General features: G+C 37.8%; 1 protein-coding gene and 1 non-coding gene across 2 annotated transcripts in view; both read right to left on the reverse strand.

Annotated features, from left to right (window-relative positions):
* Nucleotides 1-1,075: 1,075 nt before the first annotated feature.
* The window catches only part of Ipo7 (importin 7), a 42,848-nt gene continuing 25,079 nt past the window's right edge, over nt 1,076-18,844 (reverse strand). The window contains exons 10-25 of the mRNA XM_041666420.1: nt 18,168-18,267; nt 17,551-17,627; nt 17,289-17,405; nt 14,843-14,932; nt 14,292-14,457; nt 13,976-14,136; nt 13,005-13,133; nt 11,181-11,247; nt 10,976-11,101; nt 10,388-10,485; nt 9,272-9,367; nt 8,572-8,792; nt 8,276-8,481; nt 6,069-6,275; nt 3,554-3,670; nt 1,076-2,948 (exon numbers count right to left, since the gene is read on the reverse strand). Coding sequence (XP_041522354.1) covers nt 2,851-2,948; nt 3,554-3,670; nt 6,069-6,275; nt 8,276-8,481; nt 8,572-8,792; nt 9,272-9,367; nt 10,388-10,485; nt 10,976-11,101; nt 11,181-11,247; nt 13,005-13,133; nt 13,976-14,136; nt 14,292-14,457; nt 14,843-14,932; nt 17,289-17,405; nt 17,551-17,627; nt 18,168-18,267 — 2,076 coding nt within the window. The 3' untranslated portion in view covers nt 1,076-2,850. The remainder of the gene's footprint in view (nt 2,949-3,553; nt 3,671-6,068; nt 6,276-8,275; nt 8,482-8,571; nt 8,793-9,271; nt 9,368-10,387; nt 10,486-10,975; nt 11,102-11,180; nt 11,248-13,004; nt 13,134-13,975; nt 14,137-14,291; nt 14,458-14,842; nt 14,933-17,288; nt 17,406-17,550; nt 17,628-18,167; nt 18,268-18,844) is intronic.
* On the reverse strand, nt 14,542-14,725 carry LOC121458179. Its single transcript, XR_005975818.1, has one exon. It is a non-coding gene; the product is annotated as a small nucleolar RNA SNORA23 (small nucleolar RNA).

Raw genomic sequence — 18,844 nt, forward strand, 5'->3', positions numbered from 1 at the left:
TTCTAGGTGATCACCCCCCCCCCATCATTAAAATCATGGGTGGGTATTTTTGTTTGAGACAGAGTCGATGTGTAACTCTTGCTTCCTGTAACTTACAGGCTGGCCTTGAACTCTATGCCTCCATAGTAGGGCGTTAAACACCTGTGTCTTCAAGCCCTGCAAAAGCATATTCCTTGTAAATTTCTATTTGAGGCGTACATGTGGTTTTGCCACCAAGTGCATGCAGTGCCCAATGGGACCAGAAGAGGGAGCCAGATACCCTGGAACTGGAGTTAATGTGCTTGTGAGTCATGTGGCTTCTGAGAATTGAACCTGCCTGGGTCCTGTGGAAAAGCAGCCAATATACTTAACCTTCTTCAGAGTCCCAGTTCTTGTAATTTGTGTATAAAGCACAGTATACATCATATTATACCAAGGGTGACCAATACTCTACCTTGTAGTATATTGCGGTTTAAGGTAGGACAGAAGACAACATTAGAGTCACCCTGAAACTGGAATGAGGGACGGTTGTGAGCCACCCTGGAGGTCCTCTGCAAGAACATGTACTTTTTTTCCGGGATGGGGGGGAGGGTAGGGAGGTGGAGACAGGGTTTCTCCATGTTAACAGTTCTGACCTGCAGCAAAAAGCTCTGTCTGGCTCTACTTTCAGAGTACTGACTTGATGGCTTGACAGTAAATGCCTCCCCCGCCCCTTGGCTTTTCGAGATAGGGTTTGTAGCTTGGAGCCTGTCCTGGAACTAACTCTTCTGGACCAGGCTGGCCTCGAACTCATAGAGATCCACCTGCCTCTGCCTCCCGAGTGCTGGGATTAAAGGCATGCGCCACCACCGCCTGGCCTGACAGTAAATGTTCTTAAAGATATGCCAGTACATCTTCTTGAAATAAAAGTCTTGCCGAATGAGAATTTTCATTCTGTTTAGTATGGGACTAACTAAACCTTTATTAGATATGGTTTTCCGGTAACCTGGATCAATTCAAAGATCAGTGAAGTCTGAAAATTTAAAAAGAATAGATATTAGGGTGCAAAACATAGAAGACAAAGTTAATATTCAGTATCTCCCACCTGTATTCAATGTTGCATAAATGTAACTACTCCATTTTTATTTTATTGATTTTATAGAATAGTGACATTTCTTTAAGCAACCTAGGGTATACACTTGGTGCCCAACTATGAGACAGTAACAGAAGCACACTTGAATAAGTTTGTACCGACACATTTAGACATCTTTTTCTGTTGGCCAAGACTTTAGTATTAAATTAAAAAATACATTCACTCCTTCAGAGTTAAAATAGAAAACCTAACAGTGCCAACATTAGTGGCTTAAATATTGGTATACAAGAAAAACACAACACCAAAGGGTTTTCTTAATTATGCATTTTAAATATCAATATGTGCATTTCATTTGTACAGTTTATAAATTTTGTTTTAGACAACAGTATGTAGTAGTTTTGAATCCACTGAGATGTTGCTTTCAATTTGAAATATTGTGTATACATGTATATAAAAAATAATCCAATGTATGAGTCATCTGACAGATGTTTAAGATCAATAAAGGCTTATCTTTGAACATGCATTTAGGAAGAGAGGGGAGAAGCCCACCTCGCCACCCTGTTGTTGCTGGCTTGTTTCTGCAGTGGTATCAATAGTGGTTTTTAGAGGGAACCATGTGCCTTCTCTCTACAGTTAGGATAAAGATACCATAATCAAGACAGATAGAAGAGATGAGGAAAGGGGAATGGGCAGGTATTAGTATTAAGTACATTTTGCACTCTTTCTGGTGCAGGATAAAAACAGGTCAATGGGGACAGGATTAATTAGGAATAAATTGCAATCAGATCAAGACATAATTGCCGAATTAAGTTCTTTTAATAGATTGCATATATAGATGTTTAGCCATACTCTAGATCAACTCTTTAAGAGTAGAATTTTTATATCCAATTTACATGCTTCAGATATCACCTTTGTTACATAAGGTCTTGTGTCCAAATGTCCACTTGTACACTGAGAGCTTTAAGGAACAAAAAGGACAGAGGGAGTTGCCATTTTTAGCAGCAATGAAACATCACTAACCCCTTTTTACATACCGAATTCAAGTCACTACCAGAGGTGAGTGCACCACAAAGTCACCAGATACAAAATTGCTAGTTCATTTTTAAATTAATAATTAACCTGAAATCACCCGTTCCCCACCCACCCCATTACATCCCTTTTTTATAAACAGCAAACAGTTTTGCTTTTATACATAGGCTAGCAGGCTTGTTTCAATATGAAAGTGCTAATTCATTTACAGATTTTAAAATCAGTTATGTAGTGCTACAATAAATGTCCAATCTACATAGGAACAATCTGATGAATGAAAATGATAAAGACTGAATAAGGCTATCTGATTACCTTATCTTATTTACACATAAAGGATACCCAAATGGTAAGGGAGAGACAGAAATCGGACAAATACTTAGAGGTGTAAGAATTACATCTACCTTTGAACTTTATACTGTAAATGAGACATTTTAAATAGTCCTGTAGCCCATGCCTATTTTTTCCTCAGAAAAAGAAAAGCTGCCTTCATGACATCCCCTCGTTTCAGAATTCCACAGTGTCTCTTGAAGCTTCAGAGTCAGGATCTTTACTTTCTTCAAAAAATAAAGAAAATAGCCCCCCATGTTAACCCCTCCCCAGATCCCTCTAGTTTCTCGTCCAGCGCCAGGTTACATGATCAGCTCCCACCTCCTGGGGTTTCTGTCCATCTATTTATCAGTTAGTAGATAACATGAACCGGTTCTGGAACCACTACTAGGAGGAACACAAGCTCTTCACTACACTCACACAGCAGGAAAGAAAGTGGAAGCTCAATTCATCCCTGGTGCCGGGCCTCCAAAATTGAAAGAACTTGGCACAACTGGAGCGCTGAATTTGTATCCTCCATGTTTTTCGATCATTTTGGATTCTAGAAAAGAAGGAGGTGAAGCATTAATGGCCATCTGACCACTTACTGCTTTGGGGAAAAGAAACTGCCAATACCCAATATCAGATATGTGTACTATGTAAGCTGTATCTAGACTTCTTAGCCAATGTTGATTTACTTAAAATTAAAAAAAAAGCTTTATATTATTTTTCATTGTGCAAATCATTAAATTTTAAAAAGAAATGTATAAAGATGAAATGTCTGATTTCACTGACAACTCAAAATTTGAGATCAACAGGATACATTATCCATTGCTGGACGGTGGCAGCGCCCACCTTTAATCCCAGCAGAGGCAGGTGGGTCTCTGTGAGTTCGAGGTCAGCCTGGTCTACAAGAGCTAGTTCCAGGACAGGCTCCAAAGCCACAGAGAAACCCTGTCTCGAACCACCACCCAAAAAATTACCCCAAGTTTAAGCAATTGTATTAAGCTAGTACACACTAAGTGTAGACTAAAGTTATTCTTAAGACAATTCAGTGTGTACACCTGTAGCTGACATACCTTTACACAATGTTAAATCACTTCACATGAATGTAAAGCTATATGAAGTCATTAATTGCATCAGAGGAAGTTAGGTTAACTAACATACCATGGGCTGCTCTTCTTTGATCAGCCAGAGTTGCTATATCCTGCAACTGTTTCCTCTGTTCTTCATTAAGACCATGAGTCAAAGCCTGATACCAAACAGGATTACGATTTTGAATAGCTGTACAAGGAAGAAAAGAGGGTGAACGGAAGAACATTAGATATGGTAATAACCGATTTTATTTATCTCAAATAATATAGGTCTAGATAACTCATCTAAGAAATAAGGTTTCCCTGGCATTATAGCTCAAGCTTTTAATCCCAGCATGGAGGCAGAGACAGGCAGATCTCTTAAGAGTTCCAGACCAGCCTGATTCCCAGGTGTAGTTTAAAAGTCTGAGTCTCATCAATTTTTAACAAGTAACAAATCTGATGGACTTCAGAAATAAAGCTAACCTAATTCCCACAAAAGATTTTAAAACCAGGGGCTGGAGAGATGGCTCAGTGGTTAAGAGCACTGCTGCTCTTCCAAAGGTCCTGAGTTCAATTCCCAGCAACCACATGGTGGCTCACAACCATCTGAGATCTGGTGCCCTCTTCTAGCCTGCAGGCAAACACTCAGATAGAATATTGTATACATTATAAATAAATAAATATTTTTAAAAAAAGATTTTAAAACCATACGCATTAATCATGTATGATAAAACAGCCTTAAATACATTCTGTATTTAATGCTTTCCTAACTCAAATCCTGGGATGGGATGTAACTTGGTAATAGTAACCCTTAACTAGCATAGAGACCTTGGATCCAAGCCCTAGGCATGTTATAAACAAACCACACAAATGGATGTATATGTGCAAGAAAGGTGACTTTTTCTTAATACATGATTAAATTATACAGATCATAAATTTTTATTTTATAGACTAAACAGTAAATTTTTAATGTATAAAAAAATTCTCCAAAATGTCTCAAAATATCAAGCTATATCACAGGGTTTACAATATATTTAACTCCAGTTCTAGGTGATCTGATGTCTACGGCCTCCACAGGCACGTGAATTCACATGTACATGCTCCTACACAAACACATCCACAAATAATTCACAACAAAATTAAATAAAAAACTGTAACACAGAATCATCATTTCTTAATTGAGAAAAAAATACTGTGCCAAGACATAAAATAGAATGCTCATATTTTTTAAATATTTGGTTGTTGCAATCCCAAAACTTGTGAGGAAGAGGCAAATGAATCAAAAGTTGAGGGTATTCCTTAGCAACGTGTTAGGGCAAGGCTTAATTAACCACATAAAATGCTACCTCAAAAACAGTAATATATACATGGCAGTAGGGAAATGGGTCAGCATTGCTTGTGCAGAGGATCTGGATTAGGGAGGAAGAAGCAGGCAGATCAAGGTCAGTCAGGCAAGAGGTGTGGGGAGGGGGAAGAGAAAGGGCTCTAAACTGATTCATGTATTTCAACCTCATGTTGTTATACATGTCTGCAGTCTACACTATGGAAAACTGAAGCAAGAGGACCAAAAGTTTAAAGCCAGCCTGTGTAATAGCAGTGGCTGTCTTAGAACTTGTAGAGGCTGGGAGGTATGAATCTACCTCCCATGAATCTAGGAGGTAGACCTACCTAAGTGCTGGGATTAAAGGCATGATTCACTAAGCCTATCCCCTTTAATTTTTTTTTCCCCTCTTAAAGACCTGGTTTTTAAAGAGGTTGTGAAACCGTAAAGATGGCCGTGCAGTTAAAAGTGCTTTGAACTGTTCTGCCAGGACTTGGGTCTAGTTCTCAGCACTCAATGTAAGGTGGAACACGACCACCTCTAACTCCAGTTTCAGGGGCTCCAGTGGCCATTTCTGTACTCTGAAGGCACCTGCATTCACATTCTCACACATATACTGAAGAAAACAAAAAACTAAGACAAAAGGGCAAAGAAACCCAAATCAATTATGGCAGTGCACACCTTTAACCCCTGCACCTGGGAGGTCAGAGGCAGGTAGATCTCTGAGTTCAAGGCCAGCCTGGACTTGTAGAACTAGTTCCAGGATGGCTATGGTTCAAAAACCACAAAACAAAAACAAAAAACAAACGAAATTTTGTTTTCTTGAGACAGGGTTTCTCTGAGTAACAGCTCTGGCTGTCTTGGAACTTGCTCTGTAAACCAGGCTTGTCTCAAACTCACTAAGATCTGCTTGCATCTGTCTCCCAGGTGCTGGGATTAAAGGTGTGCGCCATCACTGCCTGAGGAAAAAAAAAAGATTTTTAACTCTGTAATTTATGAAACACACAATTTGCTGATATTATCTTCCAAATGTACATTAAATGTAGCAACAGAATGAATAAATAAAAGAAGCCAGACATGGTAGTACACACGAGAGGCACAGTGGTACATTTATATGGTCTGCCTAGTAAGTGTCCATCTCCAAAAAAGGAGGGAAAATACTCACACTCAAAGGAAACAAGTATTTTCTACTGCTCTGCCAGGTGAGTGTCTCTTGTCTAAGGGTTAGACACCACAAGGACAGATCTGTTTAATGAAATAAATATTCATTTAGAAGTTGGCTTACTTTGAAATATAGCTTTAAATATCTGATATTCATCAACTGGGTTGTCTTCATCATCGATGATTGTGGAATAGCCTTCCAGAGCAGTCTCCTCAGCATCATCTTCTTCCCAATCTTCATCATCTCCATCTTCACCTGCTTGCTTAGCAAGAATTTCCAAATATTCCTGCCCATCTTCATCAATATCATCTTCATCACTCCCTAGTTCTTCTGCCAAGACAATTATTTATACAATGAAACACTCTGTTACTCAGCAAAGTGACAACTACTTCAACATTTTTAGATGTCCAATAAAACCAACTGAAATCAACTGATAAGTAAAAGTATTGTTTTATTGAGATAGGGCCTCTCAAGAAGCTCAGCCTGGTCTCACAGGATGATGTTCCAACCTATTAACTGCTGAGATTGCAGGTGTGTGTGACAACACCTGGCTCTTTTCTATATCCAAATACAGGTGACAAAAGAAGGTAAATAACTGCCTCATCTCCCGGAGATTACTCTTCACATGTGCTATATGAGCATACTGAATGGTTTTCTCTTAAAATCCACCATGTTAAAAAGGCCTTCAAAGGCCAATCATGGTCAAGAAATCCCAACCCTGGGGAATGAAAGCAAGAAGCAAAATTCCAGGCCATCATAGGCTACAGAGTAAAAACTTGTCTCTAAGATAAATTATACTTAATAAAGCTCTTTATTCAACATAAGAACATACTAGTCACATGATCAAACACTATAGAAAGCTTCAGGTAAATGGACCCCACCGCTTTTCCTCCTAAGAATCTTTCACCTTCTACTCTTCAGGGAGCCTCAACTATGCTTTGTCGTTTAAGAACTGGTTGCAAGGGACTGGAGAGATGGTGTAGCAATTAAGAGCACCGGCTTTTCTTCCATAGTACAGAAGTTCAATTCTCACCACCCACATGGCAACTCACCAATGGCTGAACTCCAACTCCAGGGGAACTGACACCCTCACACAGACATATATCCAAATAAACACCAACGTATATAAAATAAACCATAAAAACTGGTTGTGAGGCAAGCATGGTAGCAGACACCTTTAACCCCAATCCTTGGAGTTAGATGCAAGTGAGATCAAACCAGCTTGGTCACATCGTGAGTTCCAGGACAGGGCTCTATAGATTGTATGAGGGTGTCAATTTTTTAACGCTTTGTGCATTGAGGGTATAAGGATCACACATCTTGGAACTGGAGTTAAAGACAGTTGTGAGCTGCCTTGTGGGTGCTAGAAAGTCAACCCCACTACTCTGGAAGAACAGCAAGTGCTGAGCCATACCTCCAGCCCCAATGGAACCTACCTTAAATAGTAAGAGAAAAAGACAAAACAAAACAAAAACCCTGATGTGTTTCTTTGTTGAGAGCATGATTCCTACAGATAGAGTGACTAGTTTTGGTCAGTATGCTGAGATTTTCCTGTCTTTTCTTTTTTCTTTTTCTTTTTTTTTTTTTTTGAGACAGGGTTTCTTTGTAGCTTTGGAGCCTGTCCTGGCACTAGCTCTTGTAGACCAGGCTGGCCTCGAACTCAGAGATCTGCCTGCCTCTGCCTCCCGAGTGCTGGGATTACAGGCGTGCGCCACCACCACCCGGCTCCTGTCTAACTTTAAAGGTTTATATGGTGCTGGGATACAATTCTGGCTTTGTGCATGTTGGGCAAACACTCTACCAACTGACTTATATCCTCAGTTCATCTTCCTAAACTCTTAAGGGAACTAAATATACTCAACATCTTCATTCCATTTAGTACAATTTGGCTAAACAACACATGCCTTTCTGCCAAAGACAGAAGCTTTTAGGTTTATCTTTTTCAAAAAATATGGTCTATTTTTTTCAGTATTTACAAAAAATATGGGCAGTGGCGGCACACGCCTTTAATCCCAGCACTTAGGAGGCAGAGGCAGGGGGATATATCAGTGAGTTTGAGACCAGCCTAGTCTACAAAGCAAGTTCCAGGACAGCCAGAGTTTTTACTCAAAGAAAAACTGTCTCAAAAAACCAAAGAGGTCTACTTAGCTCAGGCAGTCCTTCAGTGAGAAAACACAACAGCTGTTGCATACTATTAGGCACTGGGTACTATCTATACCTGGCTTTCCCATGAGTGAATCTAAAACCATTTGGTTATGAACCAATGATGAAGAATTCTATGATGATTTTAAGCAGACACGTTTTGTCTCCACACACCCCAAAACCCTTACCAGTTTCATCATCGTCTTCGGCCTCATCGTCATCATCACTGTCATTTTCATGTTCTGCATGGCAGGCATATGCTCTTTTTAATCCATTAAATAAAAGGATAAATGCTGGCAAAATCTGTCCTGAAACCTGATTCAAAACCTGTGGTATTTGTTCCATATCAATAAGAGCACACAAGCCCAAAACGCACATCTTCCTGTCATGAAGCCTAAAAACATAAGTAAAAAAGGCAATTACACTATATTCTATTTTATTATAAGTAGAATCTGTGATGAAGTTATAATTTATTAACACTTACCCCAGGAAACAGTCAACATCATTAAGCCATTGTGTAATAAAATGATTTGTAACAGGTTCAACATTATTAGGGAAGCGAAGATTTTCTAAGGTATTAAGCAGTAGATGTGGATTATAATACAATGCTGCAATTGCAACCTGCAGGCACATTGTTCGGAGTTCACTTGTCTTGACCTCTCTCGTCAGTCTCTCTAAAGCTGCTTCCACGAATAATGGAATACACTGTAAAGAGAGATTACAAGATCTTCCAAGATTGTAATAGCATCCTCTCTAGCTTATTATATTAATTTATTCATTACTTTAACCGAACCTTCTGACCTTAAAAGGGACATCTAAAGATGACGAGTTGAAGCACTTTGAATTGTTGAAGTATGTTCATGGAAAATCTAATTTTAAAGAAAAGCAAGTCTTCCCTGACCTGTGAGAACCTCACTAATTATTAATCCTGGATTCAGAGTCTTCCCACTTCAAGTGACAGGTAATGCAGTCACTGAACCAAACTATGACAGCCCTTTATCCAAAGCTAATTTACATGAAAATATACACATTAAATATACAGTAATTACATGTAATCTCAACATTTAACAAAGTTGGCCATCCAGGTTATAACCATGTGCAGATTGTACATGCCCCAAAGGCATTTAAATGTACCACAAGAACCAGCACTCCAAAGCCTCAGGCAGAAAATCAGCATAACCAACCTGATCGATGCCACGCCCTTTGCACTGCAGAATGATGACCTCTAATAACTTTGCTGCATGACACTCTGCATCTTCTCCTGCAACTCCAGTAAGAACCTGATCAATGCACAATACAAATGGCAAGAAGGCTTTGTGAAACATTTTAATAAGAGAAATAACTTCCCTCTATCTACAGTTCTACTTTTCATGAACAATTGCAATGTTCAGCATAAAAGGAATAGATGCTATTATAAAAGGAATAGATGCTATTTGTGTCTAACAGCCTACCCTTCTGGCACCCTATTTTTTAAGGTAAAAGCACATGTTCTGAATTCTTATCTTCTTGCATGTTAACCAACATTAAGTTCTCTCATAGAGGTATAAGCTAGAACACTAACTTTTCTCAAGGACATCTGGCTCTTCTATACAGAACAAACAAAACAGAACCAATCACACTCCAAGTGTGGTAACACATGCATGTTTTAAAAGTCCTAGAGAGACGAAGGCAGCAGGATGAGCAGTTTTAGTCTGGTCTGACACCAACTTTAAGCACGCACACACACACACACACACACACACACACACACACACACACACTCACACACACTAGCATAGTTTTGGTTAGTTTTTTGGGTTTTTGTTTGTTTGTCTGAAGGCAATGCCTTACCATGGAACTCTGGCTAGCCTGGAATTCGCTTTATATGTGAGGGTAACCTCTAACAGTGCTAGAATTAAAGCAGTATGCTACCATTCTCAGTCTGCAATCAACAAGCATTCTTTTTTGTAAACATCTCTAAAGTCAGATGTTTAAGAAATCCCAGGTTCAAAATATTTTGTCTGTTTATCTACCCAGAATCAAGTGTTCTATAACCGAACTGTTATTTCAACACACCCAAAAAAATTTCATTCCAATTTTTTTGGTCTCAAACTTACTATGTACCACATAACCTTGAACTCCCAACCTTCTTCTATTAACCAACAACTTGAGTAATCATGCCCTTCTATGAAAGAATTTGTTACTTTAATTAAAGCCTTTAATTGATCAATGTGTTCTGTGTTCAGCACAATCTAGGAGCATGTGTATCTTTATCATTTTAGTGTAACACGGTCATGTACCTAGTATTTTAAAAGGCTTACCTTTTTACACATACTATATATCATCTCAAGATACTTAGTATCAGATAGAAGCGTATCTGTATCAACTGTTACATAGTTATGCAGAAGAGGCATCATGTCTATAGTTAAAAGAAAAAAAGAAAATCAATTTGTACATCATTTACCTGTGGTAATACCCTCTGCTCACAAGGAAGAATCTCCTATCTCATAGGCTAACCTCAAACTAGCTAGGTAGATAATGATGACTTTGAATCTCTATCTACCTACACCCGTGTACTGGTACAGATAAGTACCACGGCACTGGGCTTATATATATTTATAATAAAAAGACTTAATCTTTAATTTAAAGGCAAACCTGGCAATATCAATTACTTTAAAAAGAATTCCTTTGCATTAAACAAAATACATACAGCTACTTATTTCCATTAATTTTGGCAAGTATGAGGCATGTGTTTTAAAAAGCAAACATTAATAATAACACAAAAATTAATACCCACATGCTATTATTCTTGGGCATTAATTGTTACTGACGTGTTCAAGTTATAAATTATTAGGTAATCATAATGCGGTAGAGGAACAGTAAATATTTTCATGCTGATTTAACCTTACCTGTAAAGTAATCAAAGCCATCTTGCTGAAATACCTCAAATACAAGGGGCAGTAACTGCCACATCTGTGGAGACACTTGTTGACATGTCAGACTATGTGCCAAAGAGAAGATCTCCTCATAGAATTCTAGAAGACAATTATCAAGTTGTCAAGACATGCTTACTCATTCTAAATAATGTAAAAATGGTGAAATCAGGTATAATACCTAAGACATGCTGTTGTAAAACGGTCCCAATGACTTGTAAGCAGATTCCCTCAAGCTGCTGGGTTATCTAAAAAAGAAAAAAAATTTCTAAGCAATGTCACATTTTTCTAAGAAAGCACTTTGAATCTATTCTGAAACAACACACATAAAATTACAAACAAGTCTAACAAAGAGAAAATAGGAAACCACTTGCTTGTTTATAAAAAATGGCATAATGGGAAAATACTATTAAATCTTTTTCTTTTGAGTATGTTGATTACACTCAGTCCAGACAAAACTAGAAAGTCAGTGGTTAATTTATAATAACATTGTCTGAAAGAATGCAGTGTTCATCAATGCCAGTAATTCTGATTAGGCCATTTCCCCATTTTTTCCTTTGTTTTCTAAGAGTGGTCCTTACTTAAGTAAGACCCCAAACTGAGTAGCCTTGGCTGCATTAGAACTCACTATGTAGACTACACAAACCTCAAACTCAAAGATCCACCTGTTTCTGCCAGGTTTAATGCATGTTAGCATGCCCTATACCATTGATCAAATCATCAGATAGTGTGACCCATGAAATATGAACTTAAGTCTCAACTCCATCTAAGAATTGTGCGAAATACCACCTCCTCAGCCCTTTTCCTATCTGTGAAGAACATACGAACATTAAATATAGAAGAAAAATTTATTTACAAATTAGATACATTGAAATATTAATTTCAAACATATAGCATGTTAATAAATTCCACTTAAATTTCTCAAAGATTTTCATGTGCTAAATAAAAACAAAGGACAAGATTTTACATAGATTCTGCCTATCTGTAATTATGATACAAAATGCAAAAATGTTCTAATGCCATTTATGCAACAGCTAACAGGCATCTGAAAATATTTTGTAGATGACCTATATCACCTGTATAAACATCCACAGTATAATTATCAACACCAAATTCATGACAGTGACTGTGGGAAAAGAAGCAGGGTTGAAATTATCGCTAGCTAAGCATGGTGGTAGTCTATAGAGTCTAAGAAGATGCAAGGAATACGTAAAACCAGCACAGGCTCTATGTACAACGATTTTCAAGTCATTATCAGGTACACACACACATACACACACACAATAAGACCTTATCTCCAAAAAAATGACGTAACCTTTGAGGGATTCTATTTCCTCTATTCACTAGCACTGTTTGTGCTAGGCTATAGCTAAATAGCACAGCAATTACTTAGCACAGAAGAAGCTCTGCCTTGATGCCAACACCAGAAAACTGATAAAATTAAAAAAATTGGCTTCTAATGGAAAATAAAATCCAAAGGAAACATGGTGAAAATGCTAAAACATAAATTTGGGTGAAATCAGTTAGTTATAGTTTTATGGTTTAAATAATTCAAGCTTTAATATTCACAATTATTTCTCCTTACAAGATAAATATATCCTTTATCCTTGAAGATAATGGTAAAATCAGAAGCATGTTTTATACCTACATGTTTATTCATACATTCATTTTTGTGTTTATCTATGTCCAGGAACTGCACTCAGGCCATCAGGCCTTGGAGAAAGGACTTTTTCCTGCTGAGTCATCTCTCCAGTCCAAAAACACCCCCAAGTGAAACTAGTATATGTTTTCAAAGAAATCACCATATGCTGACTTTAATAAAAATTATCTGCTTCAAAACACTCTGTGTGTAATCTGTAACTTAATAACATTTGTATGGTACCAATTTTAACCTTGAAGCCAGAAGTAATTAAGTGATCAAATAAAAGCAGGTGAAACGGCTTTATAACATCCCATAAAAAATGTGCAGCATGAGTCTTTTTCTATTTACTTGTTTATTTTTTACCTCTTTATGATCTTCAACCACACTCAGAAGTGTGTCGATTGTATTTAGAATGCCCATAGCAGTGACGGCTTTGTCATCACTTCCTTCCTCATCTGGTCCAGTCTGGATTACTTGGTTAAATGTCATTGCCTAGAATAAAGAGAATGAAATGTATTCAATGTTTTGATTGGAATACTGGGAGAAGAGTGAAGACACAACAAAGAGAGTAGCAGGCAGGCTGCATACCCCAGGCAGGCCTCAAACTTTCACCATAGTACTTGGGGGTGGGATACTGACACTGTAAGGTTAATGACAAGATACACAATGTGCTTATCATTAATATTCTTAGTGCCAAAGGACTAAATGACACCGAGTCCAGAGCCAGCCCCTGCAACTTACGAGATCCTTTCTTTGACTATGCCCAAATGCAGGTAAATTAAATCACCAGGGTGCTGATTAGCCTAAAAACACAATTCAGTGTAGGAGTGTTTTGATTTCAAATACGTCTGTGGAACATCTGCATGCCTGGCACCCGCTCACACAGACCAGAAGAGGGCGTCAATGCTGTGGAACTGGGGTTGTACACAGTTCTGAGGCAACATGGAGGTGCTGGAAGTTGAACCCAGGTTCCCTGGGAGGACAAAAATTGCTCTACCTGTTCTGAGTACTCAGGAAAGCCCAAAATATCTGAGACAAACACACCTAAGAGGCTGCAGTGTGACAAAACAAGGATGAATCCCAGACATGCTACGTTTAGCTCTGGCAAGTAACTCGATTTTTTTTAACTTCACAATCTTTCTTTACAAAGTAGAAGAGTTATTTCAACTAGAAACATGTGAGAAATAAATGAGGTAAATATTTGTCAAGGGCTTTAGAACATGTTATATAGAAAATTAGCATTTAGGAAAAGCAAGACCTTGTGACAAACTACAAGACTCATAGAGCAAGCTAAATTAACATCTTTGTAATAGGAACAGGTTCAAACAACATACCAGATGCTGTGTCATTTCTACAGCAATAGGAGTAACTTCTTCACTATATTCACAGATCATTTTCTGAATTACATTTGTAAGGTCATCATTTTCTGTTTCTCTTATAATATGAAGAAGAGCCTGCATTACAGGTCTGATAAATGGAGTGATGTATTCTTTAGCTGTAAGAGAGAGGGGAAAGGAACTTAAACAAGTAAATAATAAGTTGGATACAAAAAGAGAAAACCCCAAGTGCTTTCACAGATTTTATCAAGCTAGTTCCTAGAATTCTGCTTTACAGTTATGTAACGGTATCTATGACATACAAACCACTTACCTTTTTCTTGATTGCTTATCAATACTTGCAGAGCAATGGCAGCTTCCACTTTCACAGGCATTTCACGGTCATCAATCAGACATCTTCTTGTTAGCTCTAAAGCTGTTTGGAGGTTCTGATCACTTTTGAACTTCACTTCACAAAAATAGTGAAGTACCCAGCAAGCCTTTAAATACAGGGGGAAGGGATGGATGCATATGTGTGACTATAAACATCTTAGATTTCCCAAAAACGAGCTCTTCCCAGAGTTTTGTGTCCGGGAATTTGGAGGCTGGCCAGTGGGAGATGTGTTCAAGTACACAACACTAAACCAGTACTATGATCCCATGTTACTCTTTGGCTGCACAATCTTTGTGTGGATAGCAAGATCTGAATGCAAAACACAGACAGACACTGCTACCAGACATAGATGACAACTATGCACACAGTACTACAGCAGCCAGGTAAGACTCACAGAACTGAGACATGTTTTCAAGACAAAGTTTCAATTTTTAATCATTCCTTACAAGACTTACAAATAAACACATCAAATATACAACTTTACAACTTACTCTTGCTCTCATGTAGCCTAGCTCACTGCTGAAGAGAGGAAATACATGATTCTGCAACATGTATTCCATTTGATCTTTGTAGATCTTTTTCTGTAAATACAAAAAAATATTTCAAAAAGTTGTCTGAACACTGTGTTTCAAGTTGCAAACACACATATTATCAAAAAGTATTTTAATATAAACTATTTTAATATAAACGACTGTCCATTGACTCCTTGTGCATCCATGTGATACTAGAGATCAGATCCTCATACATAGATATGCCAGGCAAGTGCACCGCTATTGAGACTTGTCTCCCTCCCCCTTGCCTGTTTAAAACTGGCTTGTACTGGTAAAGATTGGGTGATGCAAAAAAAAAAAGGGGGGGGGCTGGAGAGATGGCTCAGCGGTTAAGAGCATTGCCTGCTCTTCCAAAGGTCCTGAGTTCAATTCCCAGCAACCACATGGTGGCTCACAACCATCTGTAATGAGATCTGTGCCCTCTTCTAGCCTGTGGGCAAATACACTGACAGAATATTATATACATAATAAATAAATAAATATTAAAAAAAAGTATTAAGAGACATAAATTTATTCTCCTCCCTAAATCTCATGATACACAACTTATTCATTTTTATACTATGACTATTTTTTCCTCTGAGATAGGCCCTCAGTATATATCTGTCTGTCTCATGAGTCATCTTACTGCCTCCTTTTACTCTCTTCCCCCCACTCCCAGCAAGTCCTAGCAATTATACGTTTTAGAATTCCCTAATTAGAAAGCAACCACACCAAGTTTCAATGGAACCTTGTCTGCTAAGGAACTTAGGGGGCTAGAAAAATAGCTTAGTTGGCACAACACATTCAGTAAAACTATTAGGATAATTTTGAGCATAAAAAGGAAGGCACAACGACTTATGCTTTTGACTCCAGTACACACACGCACGAACACACACACACACGAAACAGTTTATCTTCAATTCTAAAGAAAAATGTTTAAGGAGCACATGAAAAGATTTTTATTGTCATTTTATCAGTCATACCATTAAAAAGAGAGATGCTTCATCACCTAAGATGGCTCTAGTCAAAAAGCTACGTTGTAGCCTGTTGTGGCAGCCCACACCTCTAAGACTGCCCCTGGGATGCTAAAGTTCACCACCACTGAACCTGGTTCGTGTTAGCCTGCGATGGCTATAATGATAAAGAAAGTGAGCACTGAAAACAATAGCGAGTAAACACTGGGAACCTCAGCATTTGAGGAGGCTGGGACTAAAGTGTCTCATATTTGAGGTTAGCCTAAAAATCAAGAACATCAAAACCAAAAACTAATGATCACTGATAAATATGTGGTAGAAATTAAAGCTTTCATATGCTGCAGATGCTAAAATGCAGCAGCCATTTTGTATAACCCTCTTAAAACATAAGGAGCAATTTAGACTCCTAGAAAATGCAAAACTAACTTGAAAAGGGATGTTTGCCAGCACCATGGTTCAGAATAGAAAGGTAGAACCATAAATAATGTATATCAACTGAAACATAGACAAAGAAAATGCAATATTAACATTCAATTCAGTATTTGGTGCCACGAAATAAGCATAGCCACATGCTAGATGAGAAACCTTTAAAACATTACACTAAATCCAAATGCCAGTCAAAGAACACATAACACCCTTCAGTTTGTGTAAAAGGCCCAAAATAAACTCATAGAAATGTAGGCTCTGCACTAGGAGACTAGGCATGAAACAGGGAAAGACTTCTATTATAGATATGGGATTTCTTTCTTTTCTTTTATTCATTTCTTGCTTCTGTGAAATAGGGTCCTGAGATTTATGTTGTAGACCTGGCTGGACTTGAAATCACAAAGATCTGCCTGCCTTTGCTTCCCACAGGTGGGATTAAAGGCAAGACAGAATTTCTTTTGTGGTGATGAAAATGCCTTGAAATGAGCTAGATACAGTACTGACTATACTGTGAGTTACATGTCTTAGAATTTTTAGTATTTATTTATTGTCTGTTTGCTACGTGCTACGTGCATATCAGATGACAATTTCCAGGATTTAATTCTCTACTACCATGTGAGCCCCAAAGATTGAACTGTCAGGTTTGGTGGTTACCAGCTGTAGTTAAATACTTTAAAATAGACAGACTACATGCTGTACATATCGTACCTCAGGTTTAAATTAAAAAAAGAGGAAACTATTAAATTAGAAGCTGGCAAGATGGGCCAGCAGTTAAAACCATTCACTGCTCTTCTAGAAATCCAGAGTTCAGGTCCCATAACCCACATCAGCAGGTTCACAACAACTCTAACTCTAGCCTCAGTTATCCAACAATGACTTCTGGTCTCTGCAGGTGAGTACTGCACACATTTGTTACACAAGACAGGAAATCTATATTAATAGAGATGATTAATAATATATAAATGTATTATTACAGATATATCACTCTCTCGCACACAAAGGAATACCTTCAGAAGTATTTCAGCTAAAGAGCCAATCATATGCAAGGCTCCATCTTTTTTACGAGGATCAGCATTTGGTTCAGTAAGAATCTGGTAGCAAAATCCCATAGTCTTTTGCAGTACCTGAATAAAAGACATCAACACTTTATAGACTAACCTATGGTTTTTGATGAACACACTGACAAAAATAACACATGATTAACATTGAAAAAGGAAATATATTTGACAAAATTAAAACTAATAAAGCAAATATTATCTGATAACTCACCTCTTTCCTTTTACTACAGGCAGTGAACAAAAGTGTCTGTGCAGCAGTAGTAGGAGAAATGAAATCTTCAAACACATCTAGAGAATAAATGTAAGAAGAAAATTTAGAGGAAATAATAGTTTTCACTTTTTTTGTAATAGGTCCCTAAATCTTTCAGGAATCCCAGGATGGCCTTGAACTTATCCTCCTTTCTCAAACTCCCAAGTATGAGGATTAATGACATGGAATATGGTGCCTAGCTTACTAATTTTCTTGGCAAAATTCATATTCCCTAGTTTATGAAATGTGTTCTGTAAAAAACAAAGCCCTGGACTTAGATGTGGTGGTGCAAACCTCTAATTCCAGTACCAAAGAGGCTGAACTAAGAGGCAGATGCATTTGAAGTCAGCAGGTATGTGGTGGTCGTTAGAGGACGATATCCTGTGACTCCTCAGGTCATCAGCCTTGGCAGCAAGCACTGGACCTGAGTCATCTTTGTGGACCCTCTTGTCTGTGAGTCAATATCAAACTGGCCTCAGATTTGTCATTCAACTGGGGGTAACCTTCCTTTTTCCTTCCTAATTTTGAGATTACAGGCCTGCACCACCAAACAAAGAAGACAAGATAAATTTTCTTACCAAACTTCATGCGTATATATTCATAAGGGTCTTCTTGCCAGAGTTCCTCATCAGCATCTGTATAGCACATCAATGGAAAAATAACATCTTGGATAATGCCCTGCAATTTAAAAGTTAAGAAAAGTAACAGCCTTCAGCTTTCACATTTAACCTGTCCAATCTGCTTAAGTAGCAAAACTAATTATATATAAAATTTTACAAGCTACAGCAATTTATTTAATGCATTTTTAAGCCAACAACCAAGCTACATCTACTTATAAAGATTACATAGAGAGACATATGTCTACATAGATGGCAGTTATGTAGCACAGCGATGCTGAGCCTGACCAGCAAGCAGCGCAAGGCCAATCTATAGCACACCAAAGGCAGAAAAAAAAAAAAAAAAAAAAAAACGAAAGAAAAAGACAAGCAAATTCTAAAACTCTAAAAGCTAATAAATTAACAAAGTAGCAACGTGATGAAATAGTCTCTTGCTAAGTTCAAATGACATGACTAAAATATTAACTGAAATCCAATGGCCAAAGCTTAAATTTTATCTTGAAGTATGAGTTTGAAACTGAAATGTAGCTGGAAATTCATAAACTATCTCTCATTACTTTGTCAGAGTTCTCTTCTTTTTCTGGGCACTATCCAAATAATCACCAGATACACACACTAGGTAAAAAAAAACTCAGCAA

Source organism: Microtus oregoni, unplaced genomic scaffold (genome assembly GCF_018167655.1).
Source record: "Microtus oregoni isolate MIOR12 unplaced genomic scaffold, Mior012 000016F_ref0000370, whole genome shotgun sequence".
NCBI lineage: Eukaryota > Metazoa > Chordata > Mammalia > Rodentia > Cricetidae > Microtus > Microtus oregoni.